This window comes from Microchirus variegatus (assembly GCF_963457635.1).
Source record: "Microchirus variegatus genome assembly, chromosome: 7".
Lineage (NCBI taxonomy): Eukaryota > Metazoa > Chordata > Actinopteri > Pleuronectiformes > Soleidae > Microchirus > Microchirus variegatus.
Window position 1 is genome coordinate 27,993,872 of NC_139808.1, and position 22,823 is coordinate 28,016,694.

General features: G+C 40.5%; 1 protein-coding gene across 1 annotated transcript in view; it reads right to left on the bottom strand.

The window, feature by feature from the left end:
* Nucleotides 1-656: 656 nt before the first annotated feature.
* Nucleotides 657-22,823, bottom strand: part of LOC310929626 (nardilysin-like) — a 27,108-nt gene continuing 4,941 nt past the window's right edge. Inside the window, exons 7-31 of the mRNA XM_083892440.1 lie at nucleotides 22,565-22,687; nucleotides 20,324-20,381; nucleotides 19,605-19,678; nucleotides 19,235-19,304; nucleotides 18,047-18,124; nucleotides 14,550-14,670; nucleotides 11,834-11,892; nucleotides 9,937-9,991; nucleotides 9,747-9,851; nucleotides 8,894-9,017; nucleotides 7,832-7,918; nucleotides 6,819-6,938; nucleotides 6,647-6,698; nucleotides 6,369-6,519; nucleotides 5,844-5,971; nucleotides 5,523-5,685; nucleotides 5,350-5,381; nucleotides 4,973-5,111; nucleotides 4,848-4,895; nucleotides 4,678-4,730; nucleotides 4,000-4,083; nucleotides 3,623-3,713; nucleotides 3,348-3,464; nucleotides 2,282-2,371; nucleotides 657-1,335 (exon numbers count right to left, since the gene is read on the bottom strand). Of these exons, the coding sequence (XP_083748566.1) occupies nucleotides 1,126-1,335; nucleotides 2,282-2,371; nucleotides 3,348-3,464; nucleotides 3,623-3,713; nucleotides 4,000-4,083; nucleotides 4,678-4,730; nucleotides 4,848-4,895; nucleotides 4,973-5,111; nucleotides 5,350-5,381; nucleotides 5,523-5,685; nucleotides 5,844-5,971; nucleotides 6,369-6,519; nucleotides 6,647-6,698; nucleotides 6,819-6,938; nucleotides 7,832-7,918; nucleotides 8,894-9,017; nucleotides 9,747-9,851; nucleotides 9,937-9,991; nucleotides 11,834-11,892; nucleotides 14,550-14,670; nucleotides 18,047-18,124; nucleotides 19,235-19,304; nucleotides 19,605-19,678; nucleotides 20,324-20,381; nucleotides 22,565-22,687 (2,432 nt within the window). The 3' untranslated portion in view covers nucleotides 657-1,125. The remainder of the gene's footprint in view (nucleotides 1,336-2,281; nucleotides 2,372-3,347; nucleotides 3,465-3,622; nucleotides 3,714-3,999; nucleotides 4,084-4,677; nucleotides 4,731-4,847; nucleotides 4,896-4,972; nucleotides 5,112-5,349; nucleotides 5,382-5,522; nucleotides 5,686-5,843; nucleotides 5,972-6,368; nucleotides 6,520-6,646; nucleotides 6,699-6,818; nucleotides 6,939-7,831; nucleotides 7,919-8,893; nucleotides 9,018-9,746; nucleotides 9,852-9,936; nucleotides 9,992-11,833; nucleotides 11,893-14,549; nucleotides 14,671-18,046; nucleotides 18,125-19,234; nucleotides 19,305-19,604; nucleotides 19,679-20,323; nucleotides 20,382-22,564; nucleotides 22,688-22,823) is intronic.

Here is a 22,823-nt window from a genome sequence, read left to right on the forward strand (position 1 = left end):
TCTTTTAATGAGAGCAAATCCCCGCAGCCAGGTCCTAAAATGTCGGCAGCGGCGGCCGTTGTTCCCGCAGTATATTTATTTCACGGCGGACACTGAAGGAGCACATGCAGCACTGTGGACACAGTCTGGTTCTGTCTACATCTGCCATTACGGTTACACACAGTTCAGTATGTGAAGCCACTGCAGACAAACACTCGACTTGGTCTTGCGGGCGTATCATTAGTCTGTCAACACACTGTGCTGTTGCCGAGCTCGGGATTAGTTTTTAATTACATTCAAACATGCACTCACACACACACACACAATATCCCCCCCTTCCGCCGCCACCACAGCCTTCTTCCTGAGTCTGAGTAACGCGCGACTTGACATTAAAGACATTAAAGCTGCATGAATTAAACAGCTGATGCCACACTGAGTCATCGGCGGGGCAAACACAGACCTCTCTCCATTTGTTAGACAGTGGATTAAAGTTAAATTACTTCACGGCGTGTGCGCAGTTTGACCCCGGCTTTGATCGCAGGTGCATCAGTGAAGTCGCTATTTAAAGAGGAAGTACGCAGAACACAACAGTGTTCGTCTTTCTTTCTTTTATCCGTGTAAAACAATGTCATTTGCAAGAAAAGCTAACAGAAACATGTGTTTGTAGGGTGCGTTCATTCATTCCCTGATTTATTTGCAAAGTTTCAATGTCGTGATCCAGGTCAGATAATAACAGTGATGCATGGCAGAGTTTAAAATCCACCACAAATGGTGTAAAACTCAGTCTGGGGTCCAACACAAACAGTTGGAAGAAGACTGAGTCGAGTAACATTAGCAGAGCTCAGGGAAGCAAATAATTTAAGATGTGATTTGAAGACTTTCCAGTCAGTAAGGATGCAGGGAGAGAGTGAGAAAACAGAATAAATTATCACTCGGCTAAAAGAAAAAAAAGTCTAATATCACTTGTGTATGCACACTGTGTTAAGTAAAAACTACAGCAGGGGCTTTAGAGACAGAAATCCAGGCCATGAGAAGAGCGGAAGATATTTGAACCATCCTTCACCTCCACATATCATCGAGGGCCTGCATCGCTAATGAGGCAGAGTGAAGCTCACAGTTAAGAGAGCCAAGTCTGAGGCAGGACGTTTATTCTAGAACCTTATGGTAGGCGAAGAGAGGCAGGCCTTCAGTGAAGGCAGGGATGTCCATGATGGCGGTGGCGCCCTCCATCTTAGGTGAGGCAGGAAGGAAAGTCAGTTTAGACACCTCACCGTAGCTGGAGCCACTAACGGCGTCTTCGCCGCATTTTTGCTTTTCGCTTTCCTCGTCGTGTTCCTCGGCACCAAATCCAACCACCTGGAGGAGACGGGGGAGGGGGGGGGGGGGGGGTCATAGTGTTAATACATGCACAAATGTATATATAAATATACACACTAATACATATATACACACACACACACACACACACATGTATATACACGTTTAAACACATATATATATAGATACACATGTACACACGTATACACACACACGTGTATATATACACACGTACACACGTGTATATGTACACGTACACACACGTGTATATGTACACGTACACACACGTGTATATGTACACGTACACGCGTGTATATATACACACGTACACACGCGTGTATATATACACACGTACACACGCGTGTATATATACACACGTACACACGCGTGTATATATACACATGTACACACACGTATATATACACACATGTACACACGTATATATACACATGTGCACGCACACACGCGTGTATATATACACACACACGTGTATATATACACACACACGTGTATATATACACACACACGTGTATATATACACACATACACACACGTGTATATATATACACACATGTACACACACAAGTGTACACACACATACACACACACACGTACACACACACTTAAATATATACACACATGCACACGTATACACACACACGTGTATATACACACGTACACACGTATTCACACACACACACGTACACACACACACGTATATATATATATACACATACACACACGTATACATATATATATATATACACACGTATACAAACACACGTGTATAAACACATACATGTATATATACACACATGTATACATACACACATATACAGTATATACATAAACACATGTACATATACATAAACACACATATATATACACAAATATACATACATACATACATATACAAACACACACACATAAATATACACAAACATACATACAAATACAGTATATAAGTATTCAAACACACACTTACATGCATGCTGAGCTTGCGGCTGCCTTGTCCTTGGTGTTTGTGGAACCAGGAGACGAGCTCAGCTCTGGTCATCTGCTTCAGAGCGTCGATCTAGATGTTACAGATAATCACATTCACATCAAGACATAAATAAAACCACTTATCAGACAAAGCAGCGACCAAATTATCGGTCGACTTCTTTTAAGGTTGGTTCAGCGCCGCGTTCTCGTTTATTGTTTTCACTGCCGTCACTGAAGCACTTCATTAATCAACAGTGCACAACCTGCCAAGAAAGAGACAGATATTTCCCTCTGGAGTTGGCAGTGAACTGAGCCAAAGATAAAAGGAGAGTTAATATTGGAGTCATATCGCACAGGTTGTTGGAAAACTTGACTCCCAAGGGATAATAATTAAAAAAAAAAAAAAAAAAAGAAAAAAAAGTCTGCTATTCATCTGCTAAAGTGAGTAACTCTTCACAAAGATAATATGTCGGGGTGTTACGTCTGCCAGGTTGTTTTCATGTCTTTTTTTTCTCCTGCTCTTTGAGTTCTAAACAAACAAGTGATGGCACTTCACAGTTTAGCGATTTGGCAAATAACGTTTTCTGGCAAAAGCCGACGCCGACGACGGCGGCGGTGAGAGCCAGAAATGAACAGCACTCTGGAGCGGAAAAGTTCAAGTTTGTTTAGTGCGCGTTTAATTTTAATAAATGTAAAAAAAAAAAAAATATTTGGGCAAACAAACTGCAAAGAACAACACAGATGGCAAACAGAGCGCGGATAAAGTCAGAGAACAACCCAACACTTCCTCCATAAAACACATGCAGGCTTGTTTTAAATGCATCCTTATTACATTTTATTATATCGCAATCATTCGTATTTACCATGTAAAGCACTTTATAGCTTTTGTATCAGAAAGTGCTGATACAAATATAGTTTATTTGTGAATAGAAAATGGTGTAGCATTGTCGTATCTTTATGTTTTTTGATATTTGACTCACTGTTACAGCCTTAGTCCTCACAAGTGTAGGAAGATAGGTAGCCGTCTGTGTGTGTGTGTGTGTGTGTGTGCACGTGTGTGTTCCCACCTCTCTGTTGAGCCTGTCAAACACATATTGCTGTGTAACCACCTCGGCCCAGTTTCTGTCCACCTCCTCCCCGAGGTGTGTGTCCTCACATTCCTTCAGCTTGACTAAAGCGGTCACCTGTACACACACACACAAACAAACACACAAACACACACACTCATACCGAGTTAGAAAATATGAAGAAAAATAACCCTTCTTTCACATCTATAAAACCTTTGGGATATTAATTATTTGCAGTTACTTTTATACTTGTTTCCCGACACACGCACACACACCTGAGTATTAAAGGCCTCCTCAGTCAGGGCGTTCAGCTCGTCTCCATATGACGCCAAGAACTCTTCAATCTTTAACTCCACCAGCTCTGTGCTAAGAGGGGGGAAACAAAAAAAAACAAAAAAGTTCAGAAGAAAGAAAGAGAAAGAGAGATATTAGAGGCTATGGGGTGTATTTGATTCTGTGAGTCGTTCATCAGCTCCGCTCGCCGTTACAGGGTCACATTGGATAAATTGTAGCTCAGATTTATGTGAACAGTGAGACAGATTATGCCTCGGGTTTTTCGGGAACACGCTCGAGATAAATCGCATCTCGCTTTGCTTTGCGGGAGGGAAAGAAAAAAAAAAAAAAAAGGTTATGATTGCGTCTTAAGACTCACTTGAACTTGGTGGCCTGCGTTTCAACGGTGACGGAGAAACCCAGCACGCCCGAGGTGTTCCTGCAGGTGGGGTAGACGTGGTACCTGCAGCGGGACGGAGATACACAAATATATATATGTGTGCATATATGTGTGTGTGTATGTATATACATACACATATGTAAATATATGTACATTTACATATAATATATATGTAAATGTACATATATGCCACATGCATACATATATGTACATTCACATATATGTACATTCACATATATATACACATACATATATAGACATGCATATATGTACATTTACATATATACACATACATATACATGCATATACATACATACACACACATGCATATATGCACATGTATACATACACGTGTATATATAGACATATACATGTATATATACAAATACATATACACACACATACATATCTGTCCTTTATACATTATATATTGTATATACACATATATAGACACACATATACAAACAGATACAGCAGTGATCAGATGTAATTGTGCATTAATAGACATCACAATCTGAATCTAACTGCGTTACAGCATCTTCTAAACTATTCATAAATGCGTATAAATTGTTAAATTGGGGACATTAATGTGACATCGCTTTAATTTTTCCACCACGTCAGAGCTGCTCAAACGTAGGCAGAACTCGAGAAGCTCACCCCAGAGTCTCTTTGGTCCGGAGGAAGTCAAAGCAGGGCTCCTCCATGTGCATCTGAAAAACAGCAGCAGCAGCAATAAGTCAGTCGGTGATGGAGGAATGACCTGAAGGACTGACTAAACAAATGAAGACATGGGTGAAGGGAAACCACTGACACACTTAAGTACTCACCACTAACAGCTCCATCAGCGTGTGCTCCCTTAAGGACTTCGGACCAGACTGAGGAGTAAAAACGTGAGGTAAATATTGAGCAAATAAAAGAGCGTATGTTGAATAAAAGCATGTCTTCTACGTACCTGGTAGTAAACTGTAACCTCAGAGTTGGCGTCTCCTTTGTTGAGGGATTTGACTTTACAGATGTGGTGCTTGGCAGGAAGCTCAACCACTCTGAACATCACTGGCACCTCTGCTGGCAGCTTTGAGAACTGCAGCTTGCTGTCAGGCAGATGAGAGAGAGAGGGCAGAGAGGAGGATGAAGGAGAGAATAAAATATGGACACAGGAAGGAGGAAGTGAGAAAGTTTTAAAGGCGGTAGAGAAAGAGAGCGAAATCATGATTTGAACAACTTAAGCAAATGCAAACGAAACGTGTGCACGGAGGTAAACAAATCTATTTGATTGTAAAGTGCTGGTGTTCTCATTAGAGAGTGCATTCAGGGCGACAGCTGACTTACTCTGTGACATACTGCAGGAACTGCGCCGACTCCTGTGGAGGGAAATACAATAAAGGGATAATGAACAGGTAGAGATAAGAGGTGGGGACCGTGTGCTCAAATCAAACGATGCAAGTACGGATTATATTGTTAATCAATCTGCGTGCTTGTTTTCGACGGCGCTGTCCACTCACCGTGCTGCTGAAGTTGCCCTGCACTAGACCCTCGGCAAACAGCTCTGTCCTGAAGCGCCGGCTGAACTCCATGAGCTCATCGACGGTGAGGCCGGCCGCCAGAGCCTGACACTTCTCCACCAAGGACCAGCGGGAGTGCTCCAGGACCAACAAACGGACGTCCCTGAAACAAGAGGAGGAAGAGCAAAGGGGGGGGGGGGGGGGTGGGGAAGGGACAGTGAGTCACATTTCACCACTAGAAGGCATCCTAGCCCCGGCGATGAAATCACAAGGAAAGATGGAAATATATCAGAAGACGGGGGAGGGAGGAGAAAGACTCACTTGTTCAACTTGTCAGGCTTGATGAGGATGTTGAAGTAGGCCTTTTTGAGCTGCTCCGTGAACATGCTGAAGACGTCGGGGGAGGCGGTGAAATCGGCCAGTTTGTCGATTATCAGGTGGAACAGGAGCTGCGCAGAAGACAAATCAAAGACAGAGCGACCATCATCGTCAGTGTGAACACTTTGTGTCGCGTTAGTGACTTTACGTGATTGATTCAATCTAATGATCACGTATTTAAACATGGTTGAAGGATTTCCTGAGAAGCGACACATATCTCATGACTGCATATCCTTTTTCTTCAGAGCCAATAATGATCATTTATGACTAGTTTGATAGCATATATAGAGCTTTATTATGGCTACTGATAAGTCTTTTGTAAAGTGGGACCATCGATCCTCTCTACCCCCACTGTCTGCGCTCCTTTATACTAAGGAGGTTCAGAGCAGAGCACAAGTTAAATGCAACTATACAGGAATAATGATCTAGCTTTCAGGGTTAACGCATTAATCCGATGCGATCACTCACACAGAGTTTGTGGTTAAATCCTTTGACCTTGACGACCAGGCCGTGTTCGCCAGCCACCAGCTTGTACTCCAGCTGGGCCACTTCAGCCTCGTAGGCCGGCTCTGCCAGGTTGTGACCGAGGATGCTGACCAGCAGGTCGAAGAGCACCACGCTGGAAAAAAAGAGGAGGCAGGACAAGGATGATGTCAGAGCGAGAGAGAGAGAGAAAACAATATAAAAAATTATCCACACAAACAAATATTATTGTGCTTAAGATTCTATCCGATCCTGCCACTTACTTCTTGGCAGACTGCTGGATTACAGGAGAGATTAAGTGGAATCTGACGTAGGCTGCGGCGTAAAAGAAGACAAAAACACCTCTTTAAAAAGATAATTAAATGTCTCTATCCAAACATCTAGCACGTTAAATGAGCGCACAAGAACATATATACACTAAAACACACTTTTCACCTTTTGGGATTTTGAATTTGTTGTCCTTCCTGTACCACAGGTCGCCCTTGTCGCTGCTGGCTAACCGCACCGGGTACTCGGTGTCTGGGAAGTCAGAGGGCTTCAGGGTGAAGTCGGTGGCTGAGCAGAAATGCACATAAACAAACAATAAAAAAAAAACAGTTATTCCACTTGGTACAATCTCATAAATAATGAGCGAGTTTGGACAATTCAATATGTTTCAGGTTTGCAGGTAATCATGCGTCAAGTCAATGCAGAGAAAACAATGTCAGACCCCCCCCCACTCCTAAAATAAATGATTCAGGAACCCCTGGGCTGATAAGTGATGACGGAGAATCTTATCGAGTGGTGCTGTGGCTTCGTTGAAACAGAACATGATGCCAGAATTGGTCAAAATTGCATCATTATTTGCCATTTTTCACCTTTAAATTAATTTACTCAACTGCAGTTTGCTTTGTTGCATAACATTTTTCATGATGGTGAAAGAAGTTATATCAAAATAGTTGGACAATTGCTTTAACTTCTTTCATATTGTTTATTGTTTTTCTATCATATATAGTCAAAATCCTTCCCGACTTCCTCCACTGTCAAACTGGAGGCTAAAATAATGAAAACTCAGCAACTGTAAACAAAAAAAATTAAACGCAAACCCAAGTCTCCAGACAGGACATTAGCAGCTTGTCAGAAAACAGAAACTAATTGGGGCTACAATTATTCCTGCGGTGGGCTGTGGAGAAACATTTGTGCTCTGAATAGGGTTAAAAATCACAACAACAAAAAAAAAGAAAGAAAAGACACGGCGAGATCATCCAGTCACACAAGGGAAACAAATCCTGTTAAAATGAGGCTTAAGAGGATTAACTCTCAACTCTGTGCTGCAACTGTACCATGTCCATTGGGTCAATGTAAATGTTTGATAAGATATTGGAGAAAATACTTTTTTTAGTTATACACAATATTTGTGGCATTTCTAGCTAAAGAAACCGCACATAAATATGTATGGACTGACTCACAGATGAACTTGTTCTCAGCAGGGAGGTGAAGGTCATTGTTCAGCTCCAGATTCTGTGTCCACCTCTCCGTCCACTCCGGCTGGATGTCTACGAGCGAAAAAAGCCTCTATTATAACAGCAAACACATGGATATATGCGGTACAGCGTGAGCCGAGGGCTTTTACTGTGACAAAATACTGGTTATGATTATTTAAATGGCTCTTATGTAAGAAATGTATTATATTAAGGCATAAAAACGACCATGCTGTGTCAGGGGAGTTCTAGTTTGACTGGCTTCAGTGACAACAAGAACAACAAGCCTTTCATTTGCAGGCAGCTAAATCAGTGTTGATCCTCCTGACACTTCAAAAAACAAGATGTGAGCAGCACAACGTGTCAAAAATACTGAAATTTATCGAACCTAAAAAGCCTCAGTACTCCTCTCTAAAATGTCTCAAACAAAGGGAAGGAAAAGAAGGTCTGCATTATGATAAAGATGGCTGAATTTGGAGAGGAACAGACGTGACGGTGTAGGTCCTTAACGCACATAAACGCATGATGCGTTTCCATGACGACTGACCGGAAAAACGCGCGTGGCCTCATGTTCGCGTGACTACCGATTGTTAAAATGAGTCTCAAAATTAACGCTAAACTTTAGAAACGGAGACACACATACGCAGTACACAGGTACGCTGGTTATTTGTAACGCTGCTCTTTTCGTTTCATAAACAGACCGCTCCAGTTCGACTGTAGACACGGTGTGAAACACATTTTTTGGTAATCTGGCAACCATTGCCCCTGCAGTGTTTTAAAATGGGATTGCACTGCAACTATTTTATGCACAAAAGGTCATTGTTGTACTTTTTTTTTTTTTTACAAATATCACATTTAAATACAGGTTGACCGTAATGCTTGCCCTCTAAAAGCACAGATAAATGTTGGCATTTTCTGTTTCTGGTTCATATTAGCCTGAATCCCCCCCTCCAAAAAAATAATGTATTCCCTGGATCTCCACACACACACACACACACACACACACACACACACACACACACACACACACACACACACACACACACTCACCCTCCATGCTGTATTGTGTGCCAAACCACTTCTCCCTGAGGGGACACTGGCCCTCATGTTCTGGTGACAACAGCATCAGGTTGGCTCTCTCCGGGGTGAGGAGGGACAGAGCTGCATTGATCACCTACGCAGGAACAAATTCAAAAGGCAAAAAAGAAAATCAAACTTTTCACTAAAGAGGAGAGTAAAATGTTAATTTGTTTCCCCTACTTCTACATTTTTTAGGTGCAAAATGCAATTATCCACCAGCGTTCGCTGCTCATAGCCTTCCAGTTGCATTCGGAATTTGAGTTTTAAGTTGCAAGTTTCAACAAGAACGCCTCCTCAGGTCGAATTTCCAACTCAGAAGGTCTGACCCACCTTATGAACCCTGAAATAAGACTCCAAGATGGCTGCCACTCGTGTCAATATTAAAAAATATGAAATGCTTTTTCCATTACTTGCACTTCTTTGTTATTTATTTCATATTAAATCAGTTGTACACATAGTCCTCATAGTAAATGTAGGGCTGCAACCATTATTCGATTAATCGATTGTGGGTTAGGGTTAGCCTAAACCCTTTTTTTTTTTTTAACAATTAATACAAGCTTTCTGATTTTTTTCAGCTTCTTAAATGTGAATATTTTCCATTTTCTTTGCTCCATTTGACCAAAAATGCCAGGGTAAATATCGATATCGTAAATAACAAATGAAGGCGCTCTGATACGTTTGCATTCCTGTACCCCCCCCCCCCCCCAACTTCTTCAGTGAAAATTTGTCAAGTCTGAGGTGACGTCTCTCCTGGTTCTGACTTTGAGGGTCCAACGTAAATGGAACACACCATTAATCCACTTTTGAATGACCAACTACTCACTTCTGGTTCAAACTCAAACATCAGCTGGTCTCCTGTCAGGAGATCCTCTTTGGGGAACAGATGCATGCTCTCACAAACGTCCTCAACGTATTCTATAGGGTCGTTCTAAGAAAACAGAAATCAGACTCGTTAGTGGTCACAACACATCATGATACACAGGACATTTGGACGTTAAAGAGAGAGTTCATACCTGCTCCTGATACCGAAACTCGTTTGCTTCGATTTTCTGGATCTCTTCGTAGATTCTGAAAGCAGATAGAGATTTGAGCAACACAACAAAAACTAACTCGGACTGCACACAGTCATGTGTTATGACTCGCCATATCCGATGACTGGGAGAAATTTCATGTAGTTCTGTTTACGATAAAGCTTTCAAAAAGTGGAATTTTAAACTACTTTTCCAGACGTTTGAACTTCAACTTTGTCGGAGCACTGAGGCCACGCCTTTAGACGTAGAGAAAATCCTTTGATAACTTATAATCATTGACTTGTCTAGAACACATGGATCAAGTTTTGACGCGGCTAGCTCAAACGTTCAAATGAGTAGCCTAGCTATTTTTGTTTTTCCAAAACGGCCAATTTCGGGGTAGGCGGAGCTTATTACATTGGAAGTTTGTTTGGAAGAGAGAGTTTTAACCAAGTTTGGTTAAAATTGGAACCATGTGCGACTTAAACACAATTGAAAAAATCTAACATTTTACATTTAATGCAATTTTGGCCACTTTCTCGAGCATCAAATATTTCCCAAAAATTCCTCAAGAAACTTTAGAGTAAGCCGACAAACGCACCAAATTTCGTCCCAATCCGACCACTTTTGTCTGACCATGACCTTGACTTCAGAGGGCGCTATAGAGCCCTGGGGCAACGAACAGGTTTGTGCCCTATGCTAGTATCACATTCTTCAATGACCGGAGGTTTTTATGCATGTTAAACTCCTCAAAAATTACCGGAAAGCCACAGTTATAATAATAATCTGAAGGATAACAATAGGTTCCGTTGGCCCCGTCACATTTGTGCTCGGGAACCTAATAACAAAAGGCAAAAATATCTAAACTAAACATATTAATACATCTGTATGATGTACTGTTAAAGATGCACCATTTCACGCCGCGCAAACGTTTTCCAACATCATAATCACAGGTTTAAGCCACAAAACTGGCCTATTTCAGCTTATTCAACTTCTAAAATTAACTCAAATGTAGGACGAGTTTGTTCAAATGTGTAGACTAGCCATTTGTGTTTTCCCAAAACGGCCGACTTCTGGGTGGGCGGAGCTAATTAAAATCGGTGCGACTAAGCCACTTTCTCTAGCATCAAATATTTCCCAAAAAGTCCTCAAGAAAAGTTGGAGTAAGCTCGACAAACACACCAAATTTCGTCCCAATCCGACCACTTTTATCAGACCATGACCTTGACTTCAGAGGGCGCTATAGAGCCCTGGGACTACACACGGGTTCTTGCCCTATGCTACTATCGCATTTTTCAACGACCAGAGGTTTTATGCATGTTATCCCCCTCAAAAATGACCGGAAAGCCACAGATATAATAATAATAGGTTACTTGGCCCTGGCACATTTGTGTTTGGGAACCTAATAACAAAAGGCATAAATATCTAAACTAAACACATTAACACATCTGTGTGATGTACTGTTAAAGATGCAAAAGAGAACTCTCACATCACTAGTGTGAGACCCAGTTATTTAGTCCCTTTCATAAAAAGCCAAGGACACAGGTAGCCAGTGTTGTGTAGTGTTGTGTGGCGTGCGTCACAACTTCTGCGTGAAAACATAATAGATACTGGGCCGAATTCTATTCTTATCATCATCGTTTTTCACTTTGTGGTTGCTCTAAAATCGAGTCATTGTGTGTGTGTGGGAAGCAAAGAGAAGACTTGATAGAAGATGGATTGGTTTTTGTCACCATTTCACGCCGCGCAAGCCTTTTCCAACATCATAATCACAGGATTAAGGCACAAAAATGGGTCTATTTCAGCTTTACATTACAATGCAACAAAAGCAGAGCATAAAGACTCAAGGATAAAAGCAATTCTGTGTGTAAGGAAGAGAGAGAGAAAAAAAAGAGGTTGCCTTTGCTGTGGTCCAAGTGTCTGCAGCATCTTTAGGTACTGGAACACCATGTGAGTCACCTGTAGTAAAAAAGAGAACACAATTATTGGACGTCATTACTCAACAAGTGTTTTCCGTGTTAAGGAAATAATTACCACGTTCATTAAATGGTGGAGGGGGAAAAAAAAAGATGACTATAAAACCCCCTCCTTGTCACTATTAATGACGGGGTTTAAGTGGAATGCGGTGTTAATGTTGATAAAGCACAACAATTGCACTCAAGCAAGAAAGTGGCTGCCAATCACAGCGACTGTGTTTATATGATTAAAGTCCTTAGAACACCCTGTAACCGTTGCTCGAGGGAGAAAAAAGAAAAAAAGAAAAACGGTGATGAGTATATTTAATTACTTAACAAAAAGCAAAGTGCGTGCGTGTTTATTTGGCCCCTTTTAAAGATTCTAACATGGAAATAAAGACATAGGAAGAGCACTGAGCAAAATGTGTTTTTATGACAGTACAATAAACTGTGGCGAGTATATGACGTGACCCCATTGGACACAGTAAACCTAACGCACTTAAAAGGTCCATTTTGTTGTTGGTTCACTGTATTTTTAGTGTATTTGAGCAAATCCTTATATAAAAAAAAACATTTTGAGAACGAAGCTGATTATTTTCCACGACCAGTTTCCAGGCAACCAGAGGAGAATCCACTCCAAAAGGGGCTTGTGATCTCCGTCACGTGTCCGAGTCTCTTCCCCGATGCAAATATAGTGTCAGGGTCAGGAAAAAGTCAAGTTCTATCCCCCTCTGGTATTTTTTATATCGATGGCATTTTGTGAAATTAACGGAACACTTTATTAGCGAGCAGCAGCAGCAGCCTCTGTGCACACAGAGCCATGATTAAAAACTGACAGAAAACTAAACCAAACTAATTAAAAACAGACCCTTCTGTTGTAAATACAAACACGACTCTGTTTGGAAATGTAGAGATAAACCTTTCCCTTTGAATGCCAAACACAAATGTTGGTTTTTAATTACTTTATTAGCATTTTTTTTTAAACTGATCTACAACTCTGTGGAAACTGTGGAGACAAGGGAGTGACGATGAATTCCGATGGACTCGTTCTGTCCGTGCTGCATTAATAAGTGAAGGAAAGTTCCAAATGAACTCATTATATAGTTTGTTTCAACGGATCTCCTCCGACTTTCCCCATGTCTCAAGTCATATTAAGTGAATTTATTATTAGGGATGTCCCCGGATCTTTTATTCCTTTCCAGATATTACGGCTGTCGGCTACAGCTTCATTTGGTTTTGATATAATTGGTCACATATTAATGTCCTGTCTTCTCCGTCAGACACACGGCAGCACGCACTCACACACTCCATATTTTCACTATTTTTGTCGTACACAAACACACAAAGACTCGGCTACAGCGCCGCATGCTTCTACTGTCTTTATCAGCAGTTCCTGCAGCCTCACAGCAGGAGTGTGTGTTCTCCTTTTCTCTTCTGCTTCTTCTTTCTCTCTAAACTTCAGTCAGGAATATTAAAGAGTAAAAAGAATAGTGTACTGTGTGTAGCTCTGTTATATAAGCAACAGACAGATCTTTAAAAGATTTCACCAGGAGTCGATAAAAAAGGCTGATCAGGAGGACATCTCTGTAATTATCAAATAATACTGAAAATAAAAAAACCTCAACTCGTCATCTCTTTAAGAAACTATTTTTATATATATACACGTACATACACATATATATACGTACATGTATATATATATATACACACACGTATATATATATATATACACACACACACGTATATATATATATATACACACACACACGTATATATATATATACACACACACACGTATATATATATATACACACACACACACGTATATATATATATATACACACACACGTATATATATATATATATATATATATACACACACACACATATATATATATATATACACACACACACACACACGTATATATATATATATATATACACACACACACGTATATATATATACACACACACATGTGGTGGTTAAAAGACTCTCTAATTAAATTAGCGCCTGTATTCTCGCGCTCTGTCACTTTCTTAACCGCTCTGTCGCCTGACCGGTCAAATCGTCCTGTAATAGAACAGATTTAGCCGTGAGGCTGAAGACTCTTCAAGGCGCTTGATTCTCATAATAATGCTCAGATTATTGTTGGATTATAGCTCAATAATGCCAAAAAAAACTAAACAAAAAGAGTTCTGCCTGCTGCTAAAGTGCCCTGATGCCCTCACATCACCAGCGAGCAAAAGTACTGTGATGATGACATTTGATTGCATCTGTACTTTTGCCCCATGATTCAAAAAAAGACACAAGCACCCTTTGATCCAGAGATCTGGAGATTGGAAAACTTCTGTTGTAAAATCACTATCTGCAGCTTCTTCTTTTTTTTTTATTAACACGAGAGTTGTCATAGAAACTGATTCCACCATCTCCTTCCCTAATAAGATCTGTGGCGAGTATGCAATGTACATATCTCAAATTTACATACAGGCAGAAATAGGAGAGAGGTGCTGTTATTATTATTATTATTATTATAATATGGAGACTGGTGATCTTGTTTCTTGATTTAATCTCCTCGGAGACTCAATATTTCGCTTTTAAAATTACATTCATTTGACAGACGAGCAAATAAATAAGAGAGAGTGTGTGTGTGTGTTCCTTACCTCGTAGAAGTTTTGGAAACCTTCGTCAGTGAGCGTGATGGAGATGGAGAAGATGGAGTACGTGCTGTTTTGGTCAAAGCCAGTTTCGCTGTTTCCTCCGAACAAAGCCATAGCCCAGCACCTACACAGAGAAGACAAACACAGACTTTAAAAACACATTCGCTCACTCGCTGTCGGTGAAGAAAACATATTGCCCCCAATGCACTTCAATGTTTTATGAATCCATACAAAACCCTGAGTGATGAAACCGTATACACAATTCTGTGATGTTTGTGCAGCGTTTAAGTTTAGTTAGAAAAACAACTGAACTGAGCCGACTTTGATTCGACAACTCTTTGAGTGAACATCACGCCGGCTTTTACCCGTCTGTAGAAACACCGTCGATATCCAAACGGAGCCGACATGGGACGTTTCCAGTCTTGTATGAAGTACTTGGAAGTGATACTCGAGTAAAAGTATGTTACCGAAAAATGACTTTGTTAGAAGTTAAAGCTCCCATAGACCGGAAGTTCCAATTAATCCTAAAAGTTTGGTAAAAACAGTTCAGCCACTGTAAAACATTGGGTTTTATTGTTTTCTTGGGCTCTGCAAGTACTCTGGAAAAAAAAGCCTGGAATCGTGACGTATCACTCCGGGTACTAGTCCGGGCACATCCGGTTGCGTACATTGAACCGCAGAAGAAGAACGTCCGTTGTGGAGGTGTCTCACAGGCGACAGTGTCAAAGGCGTAAAAGGTGTAAGCTATTTTTAAACATTGTTAAAACAATGTTTTGATGATGAGTAGCAGTATATCCACTGTTCCAGAGGGGGGAGCTGCGCTTCTGAGAGCTGGCGTGCTAATTACGTCACTTCCAGGTAGCTGGCCACTCACAAGACAGTTGAGAAAGCTGGAGTTGGCTGGCCAATCACAACACAGTTCTGTCTTCTGGGGGTGAGATTTCAGTCTGAAACAGTGCGGCTGAAGAGAGCTTCAGTGAGGAGAGATTTTGATTGGCTGGTTTGCAGCGACTAGGAAGTTTTTGACCATAAAAACAAGTTAATGTATGTAAGTAGAGTTATGTGTATAATATATGTGCGATAGGACCACTCTATGGGAGCTTTAAGTCCACTTGGAGCCGAAATCTGCAGCTAACAGCTGGTACCGCTAAAACGCTGGAAAAATTACCGGGACACGGGAGTCCAGGCACCGTTTACCAGTTAGCTCCATTAGCTGCATTAGCTCCTTTAGCGTGCCTACAGTTGTTTTTCAGGTCAGTCGTCATGGAAACGCGCCATGCGTAACGCACCAAGCACTATTTTGTAGTAACGAAGATGGTAAACGGAAATATATCGGAGTAAACGTACACATTTTATTTAGGAAATGTAGTGGAGTAAAAGTAAAAGTTGTCAAAAACATAAATAACAAAGTAAAGTACAGATATGTGAAAATTCTACTGAAGTACAGTAACAAAGTATTTGTACTTTGTTAAATTACAACACTGGACATATCAGGTTTTACACCGTCTTCTTCTGTGCCGCTCGGTTTGCCAAAGGAAGTCTAGCTTCTTCCTTATGTCATTTCAGGGTTATGTGAGGGCTTCATCTCTTGCCTTTTTGAACTGCTTTTGCTCTTTCCTGAGCTGAGTGATCCTGATCTCATGCTGCTCCGGCCTTGCGGTATTTGGCTTTCTGTGTTGTTTTTTTTTTATGCTAAATTGCTCTGTGCCAATGGTGGCGATTAAGGTGCACATCAACTGAACTGCAGTCACTGCCTGGTCCACTTCCCCCACTCCTCCCCTTGATGAGACGTCAAGGGCAGTGTCAACATCCTCATCAAACGGGCACCACTCAGCCTCCTCGTGTGCAGCAGGCCATAGGACCAAGCAGTGTTTTGCCAAGGCACTTTAAGTCTGCACTGCATCGCCACAAAAGTAGAAAAATAAATTCACCGCAAGCAAGTTTTAAATCTCTAAAGGCTTTCGTACTGAAATCAATGATGGGGAAAACTACATAAAAAAATAAGTATTTTTTGGTAACAACCAGTAAAGGAATGGAGACATAAATATTGATTTGCAGAAGATTAAATACAATAAAAGAAAATCTGGTGGATGATGAAATTAAAAATGCATTTCTCCACTTTTAATCCAGTTTATCTGTTCATTCATTCATTCATTCATCTTTTCACGCTTAATCCTCACATAGACAAATAACGATCCTATGGTCAATTTAGGGTGTCCAATTTGCCTAATCCCTGCTGTGGGAGGAAACCGGAAAACTCGTAGAAAGCCCACACACACACACACACACACACACACACAGGGACAAATGCATCCTTTCTCTTAAAATTAAGGCTGAACGATTTTGAATAAATATCTAATTGTGATTATTTTGACAGGAAATGTGATTCAGATATGATTCACAATATTATTTTTACATCATTATTCTCATTTTATTCAAAAAACATCCATTTAAAAGGAATAATGTGTGATATTTGTGCAGCTCTTTGAGAATAAGATGTGTATAGATCGAGACAATAATTCATCTAAGATGATATTTTGACACACATTTTGGCTTGAACAAATATGCAGGAAGCTGTATTGCCGTATTTTGACAAAATTTCAATTAATTGTTCAGCCCTACTTACCATTCACCAAAATGTCATAGTATTTAACAGCCAATGAAAAGCTTAGCATATAAATCCTGATTCCAAAAATTGTTGTTTTTAGTACAAATCCACAGTTGTGGTTGAAGGCGGAGGCGAGTGAGCAGCTCATCCTCACAGTTTTATAGGGAGTGAATCACATTCACATTTATTGGTTACTGTAACCATCAATCGATATCTACTACAAGATGATTGCCTGCACAGCTTTGCGTTTCATTTTATTTTTTTACGGGGAACACATTAACATGTGGGATTAAAGAGCACTCTGAGAACCATTTCATGGGGAACTTCAGATCAAGAACACCCCCCAGTCCATGTGATAGAGACAGGCCATTCCCCCACAGTCACAGCAGTGGCTGAACAGTTGGCCCATTTTCAAAGGCCCTCTTGATGTTGTGATTTTCTGAACTCAATAAAATAACTACTCCACCGACTCAATAGTTGGTTTCCACTGGGGTTTGAGACCGAGGACCCTCACACTCAGCCTTGTTGCTTAACAATTGCAAGCAGCAAAAAAAAACACAGTTAATAGGAATATTCCATCAAACGCTGCATGTGGTGCCAGTGGTAAAAAAGGGGGGCTTCTACAGAGAGGTTTCTGGTGAATCACTTTGCCACTTAGCATCAAGAGGCTAAAACGCTCGTGTAGAACCACATCCATCCAGGGAATAAGAATGTATGAAATCACATCATGGAGTGGGCCAGCCAAGTGTAGAGTTTGAGGACTGGGCTCAAACACTCGTGTGCATGAAAAAGCTCATGTATGGGCAACAAATTGAAGACCTTTTAACTGGGTTTGTGGAGGGCCCTCGAAATCAGACAAACAAACAGACAGACACGCGGCAATAACACTCACTTCCTCCTGAGGACTGAGAGGATGCTTCCTGTGCCTTCATGGCCAATCAGCCACGAGATGTAGTGGAGAGGCTTCACTCTGAAAGGAGGAAGAGAAAGAACTTGAAAAAGGAGAAACGAATAATAATAGTAAAAAGAGGGATAGCATTGACGCACTCGCTCTGCAACCAGCACAAAGCATGGTTAATTCACTGGATATCTATCAATATCAACGAATCAGTCAATTTTATCCGACATTTAGAGTTACCATAAAGCATGCAGTGATTAATCGTTCAAATCTATTATATTTCATTCCTTTCCGTTGCATTTTATTCATCACCCCGCTGCTGCTGCTGGATAGTATCACATAGGGTTTTTTGTTTTTTTTAAAAACTGCCATAAATAATAAACTCTAAAATCCTCCTCTGCACTCCACTAAATGTCAGGACACTTCAGTACGGAAACAGTAACGCTACAGCGCTTTTACTTTGAAAAACAGGTACGGGACATGTCGCGTTTGTGACACATGCGACAGATATAGACACTGATGCTGTTCAGTGGAGCTGAGATTTAGCAGCTGTCTAATCGGGATCTTCAGTCATGAGCCGAGAGAGAGAGCGAGAAAGGGAAGGAGACGGGAGTCTGTCGGTCAGCGACAACCATTGTGGGGTGTACGCAACTTAAAAAGAGCTGGAATATGACACACTTTAGGGAAAAAGGATCAGTCACTTAATCTGGAAGTGAGCAGAAGCTCATTGTTTTGATAGAGCTATAAGTGATCGAAAATTGATAACTGGTTTGAGCAGGATTTAGTTCAGCTTATTAAAAAGGTGATTTCTTTGCTACTCAGTGACATTAATGCCAAGATATTTTTTTTTTTTGAAAAGTGACGGCGCAGACCTAAATATACGTTTGGCGGCAGGAGAACAAAGACTCAACTAATCAAACTTTTTCAAAAACAAATCAAACGAAACTCCAGAAATACGGGAGATCAGCATCGAGACGATGAAAAAGGGTGTGTGCCAGAGTCTACGGTATTAATAGCTCAGATAAGAAAGGCCGTGTTAAGACTGCGGCAGCAGCAGCAGCAATCTGAAGTACAAGGAGGGAAAAAAGACACCCAAAACATCTGATGAATGGATTACAGTTTCAGCATAAATGCAGCAATAAAACAGGTCAGATTTCATCACATCGCCTGCATGTACCGCACCTGTAGTGTTTCTCCTGAGGAGGAAGCGCCCAGGTGATATTTAAAGCATGAACCTTCCCAACAGGAACGACTGCAAACACAGTAGAAGAAACAGTGATGAAAATATAGCCCCGATTGGTGCATTTCTTCTTCTTAAATTCATGTATTAAAACACTTGACACAAAAAGGCTAAATTATTTAGAAATCAATACACAGATTAAAAGAAACCCTGGAAAAACAACTAATTTCGCAAGGCAGAATGATTCTTTTATTCTGTTTTGTGTTATCTACCCTACCCTCCCTCTTTTATTTAGTGTTTGAGCTTCATTGCTTTGCAGAAACAGAATACAGCAGATGTGTTTGTGATGAAAACAGTACGATGGATCAGTACCTCTGTAGAGCTTGCTGAATGCTGGCGTCTCAAAGGGATCCAGCATTTCAGAGAAATCTGGCTTGGGCAAACCGCTGCAGACAAGAGGAGAAGCAAACCTCGATGAATGATTTAGGATCACTTAAGCTATGTCAGCATGTAAGCACATATAATGTCTCGGTAAAAGTCTTATTCCTAATGTTTTTGGGGACACAATTTTGTCATTTTGAAGGCATTAAAGAGTTACGCGTCCAAACTTTTCAATGTCAACATTTCATTCGTTTTTAGCTTGAGGGAAAATATTAATTTTTGTTCCAACTGAAAGTAGCTAAAGTCACCTGAGACTTTATAAGCTCATAGATGAGGAAACTTGCATCAGCCCATACAGGGGGGGCATGTAATCCTTCAGCTGCAATGTAAGCCTTGCAAAATAAAGGAGGTTACGCAAGGTTCCACATTAAAGAAAAATACCCAGTGAGATGACTCACAAAGAAAAACAGACGTGAAGCTGTGAACAAAAATGTTAATTCATCTCAAATTCATGAAGAATTTATCCGTCTCAGGTGAACATCAGTGAGAAACAACATCTGAGGTGAGGAGAGAGGCGCGAGGCGGTGATGGAGGAAGGCTTGACATTTACATTTGCGCAGGAGTCTCGAAAAAGGATATTCAGACTCCCATCTATTATCTCTGGAGCATCTCATCACAGGGCGACTGAGAGCCTGTTCCTATACACTCACTTGTTCGGCACCTTGCTGAAGATCTCTCTCACCCACTCCTCCAGAGTGTCCAGCTTCTCTAAAAAGGACAGACCGAATAAAAATGAGGGCAAATTAGCTATTAAGTGTGTCTCAATTATTCCGAATGTAAACGTGTAATTCTCGGCTGTGAGGGAAAAAAGAAAGAAGAAAGTCGATGTAGAGCAGAGTGTTTGTTTTCAAAAGGGAGTGCCGTGTTGGCTTCAGGCTTTAAAATATAAACCCATGCAACTGTTTTTACCTTATTATTATTATAACATTAGTATTAATGAATTGCAGAAAACTCAATATAAGTCAATATTTACCACGATATAGACCAGATCCATATTTCTGTAAGGCTGGGCGATATATGTGGATATGAAGCGGCACACAGGTCATTTCTCTGGACTTATGAGAGCAACAATATACTGTAAACACACTCAAAAAAATAAAACGGGAGATTATATAAAATATAATCTCCCGTTTATGGCCTGTACGACGTGATCTTAACGTACACCTATTGGCTTTTTATATTCATGTGTGTTAGAAACAATGAATTGGCTATAATATCTGCAATAACACAAATTTTCCTTTTTTAAAATTAAAAAATATAATTTTAATCAATATATGTAATATTTACTGTATTTCACTTATAAACTGAATAAAACCCAACAAAAAAAGTAAGATGCATCCAAGAGAAGTTGCAGAAAAGAGCTAGGAAAGAACAAGCTAACTAGCTAGCTAGATGGATAGGAAGGGACTGTACCTATGTTCCCCGGGTCCTATGTTCCCCGCTTTGTATGTGGGTTAGGACATAGGACCCTTTCTCTAACCCTAATCCTAACCCTACCCTTTTTCAAAAAAAGGGTCCTATGTTCCCCTGTCACATACAAAGTGGACCTTTTTTGGGAAAAACGGGGAACATAGGACCCGGGAAACATAGGTACGACCCCGATAGGAAGATGCTAGTTAGCTAGCTACCTGGCAATTGATAGAAAGACGACATTAGCTAGCTTCCTAGCTAGCGAGGTAGATAGAAAGACAGGTAGATAGCTAGCTAGAAAGAAAGATGCTAGTTAGCTAGCTACCTGGCAATTGATAGAAAGATGAAATTAAATTTAGTGACCGATGAATCGCTTCAGCCCTCGTAAACAGTATTAAAATAGAAGGTTCTAAATAGCAGTTTAATTAAAACGGGTAAAGTCAGTGTTCACATTCATTTACAGTGGACAAATCAATACCTATAGCATCAATACTACTACTATCAGGTGTACAGGAGTTAGTGATTATAGTTGGAGGCTACAGTTGAAGGATATGGTCAAAAGTATATTTATATTTCAATCAATATGGATAATTAATGCCAAAAATGTCATATGATCAAAGATGGATTTTTGCTCCTGTGTAAAAGTTGAAGAAACACTTTAAAATGATATATATAACAATAATTATTCACGTTTCAATGCCTTTAAATGCCATCCTTTATTTATGCTTACGCACAATTATTGCTGCTCAAACTAATAATGATGACTGTGAGACTTTAACACTAATTAACACTGGTGCTTGTCGTTTTTTGGTGCACAGGTTTACAGATTAGGACGTGAGAGAATGTGACTTATGCGGAGCATTTCAACAGTTTTACGAGGAGGATTCCGTCTCTGCACAAATGTCAACACGAGTCATCGTTTTACTTAGATGCAGTCATTAATTGGCTGCGTGGTATTTTGCTGCGAGGCACTGGGAAAATGTGCGATATTGTGCGATGCTGTTTTGAGTAATATTGCAATTTGTGCTGATTTGGGGGGGATCATTATCTACACTCGGCTGAACTTGGATGAACTGCTTCCTTATTGGAGACTAATGGTTGTTTTGATTGTTGATTATTCTACAGATTGCTTTTTTTTCCCCTATAATTGGTTCATTTAGTGAATATAATTCATCATAATTGGTTACGTTTCTGCTGCGGCGTATTCAACGTGATGCAGATATGGATTCTGCATCGACGGCAAAGATAATCGATTCAAGCCATGTGACATTGCTTATTGATTTTTCCAGTTTCTAGAAGCTTGAGCTCAACTGCAGATTGTTTTTGGGGGTTTGAATATTTAATTTACATTCACATTTGTAAAGAAATGTTTAAATTTCATATATAAAAGGTCATATTTATCCGAATTCAATTCAATTTCATTGAATAACGAGGCCAAAAATGCACAGCCCTGATTTCGAGATGCGGTAGACTGAACTAACCTTTTGACTGCACAGCCAAGGTCATGTAGTGGGCCGAGTAGTGCTTCTTCCAGAAGGCACGCAGTCGCTTGTAGACGTTAATCTTCTTCTTCTTCGGCTCCTGCTTCAGAGTCTCAGCGTTCCCTGTTGATGTCACGAGTTATTGAGGAAATTCAGCAGAAATATCTACAAAAACCCAGCAGGAACTGTTTACAAATGTAGGGAGATGAGCGAGCGAGGAAACTTGGCGTTGATCTCGGCACTCCTGTTTGTTATTGCT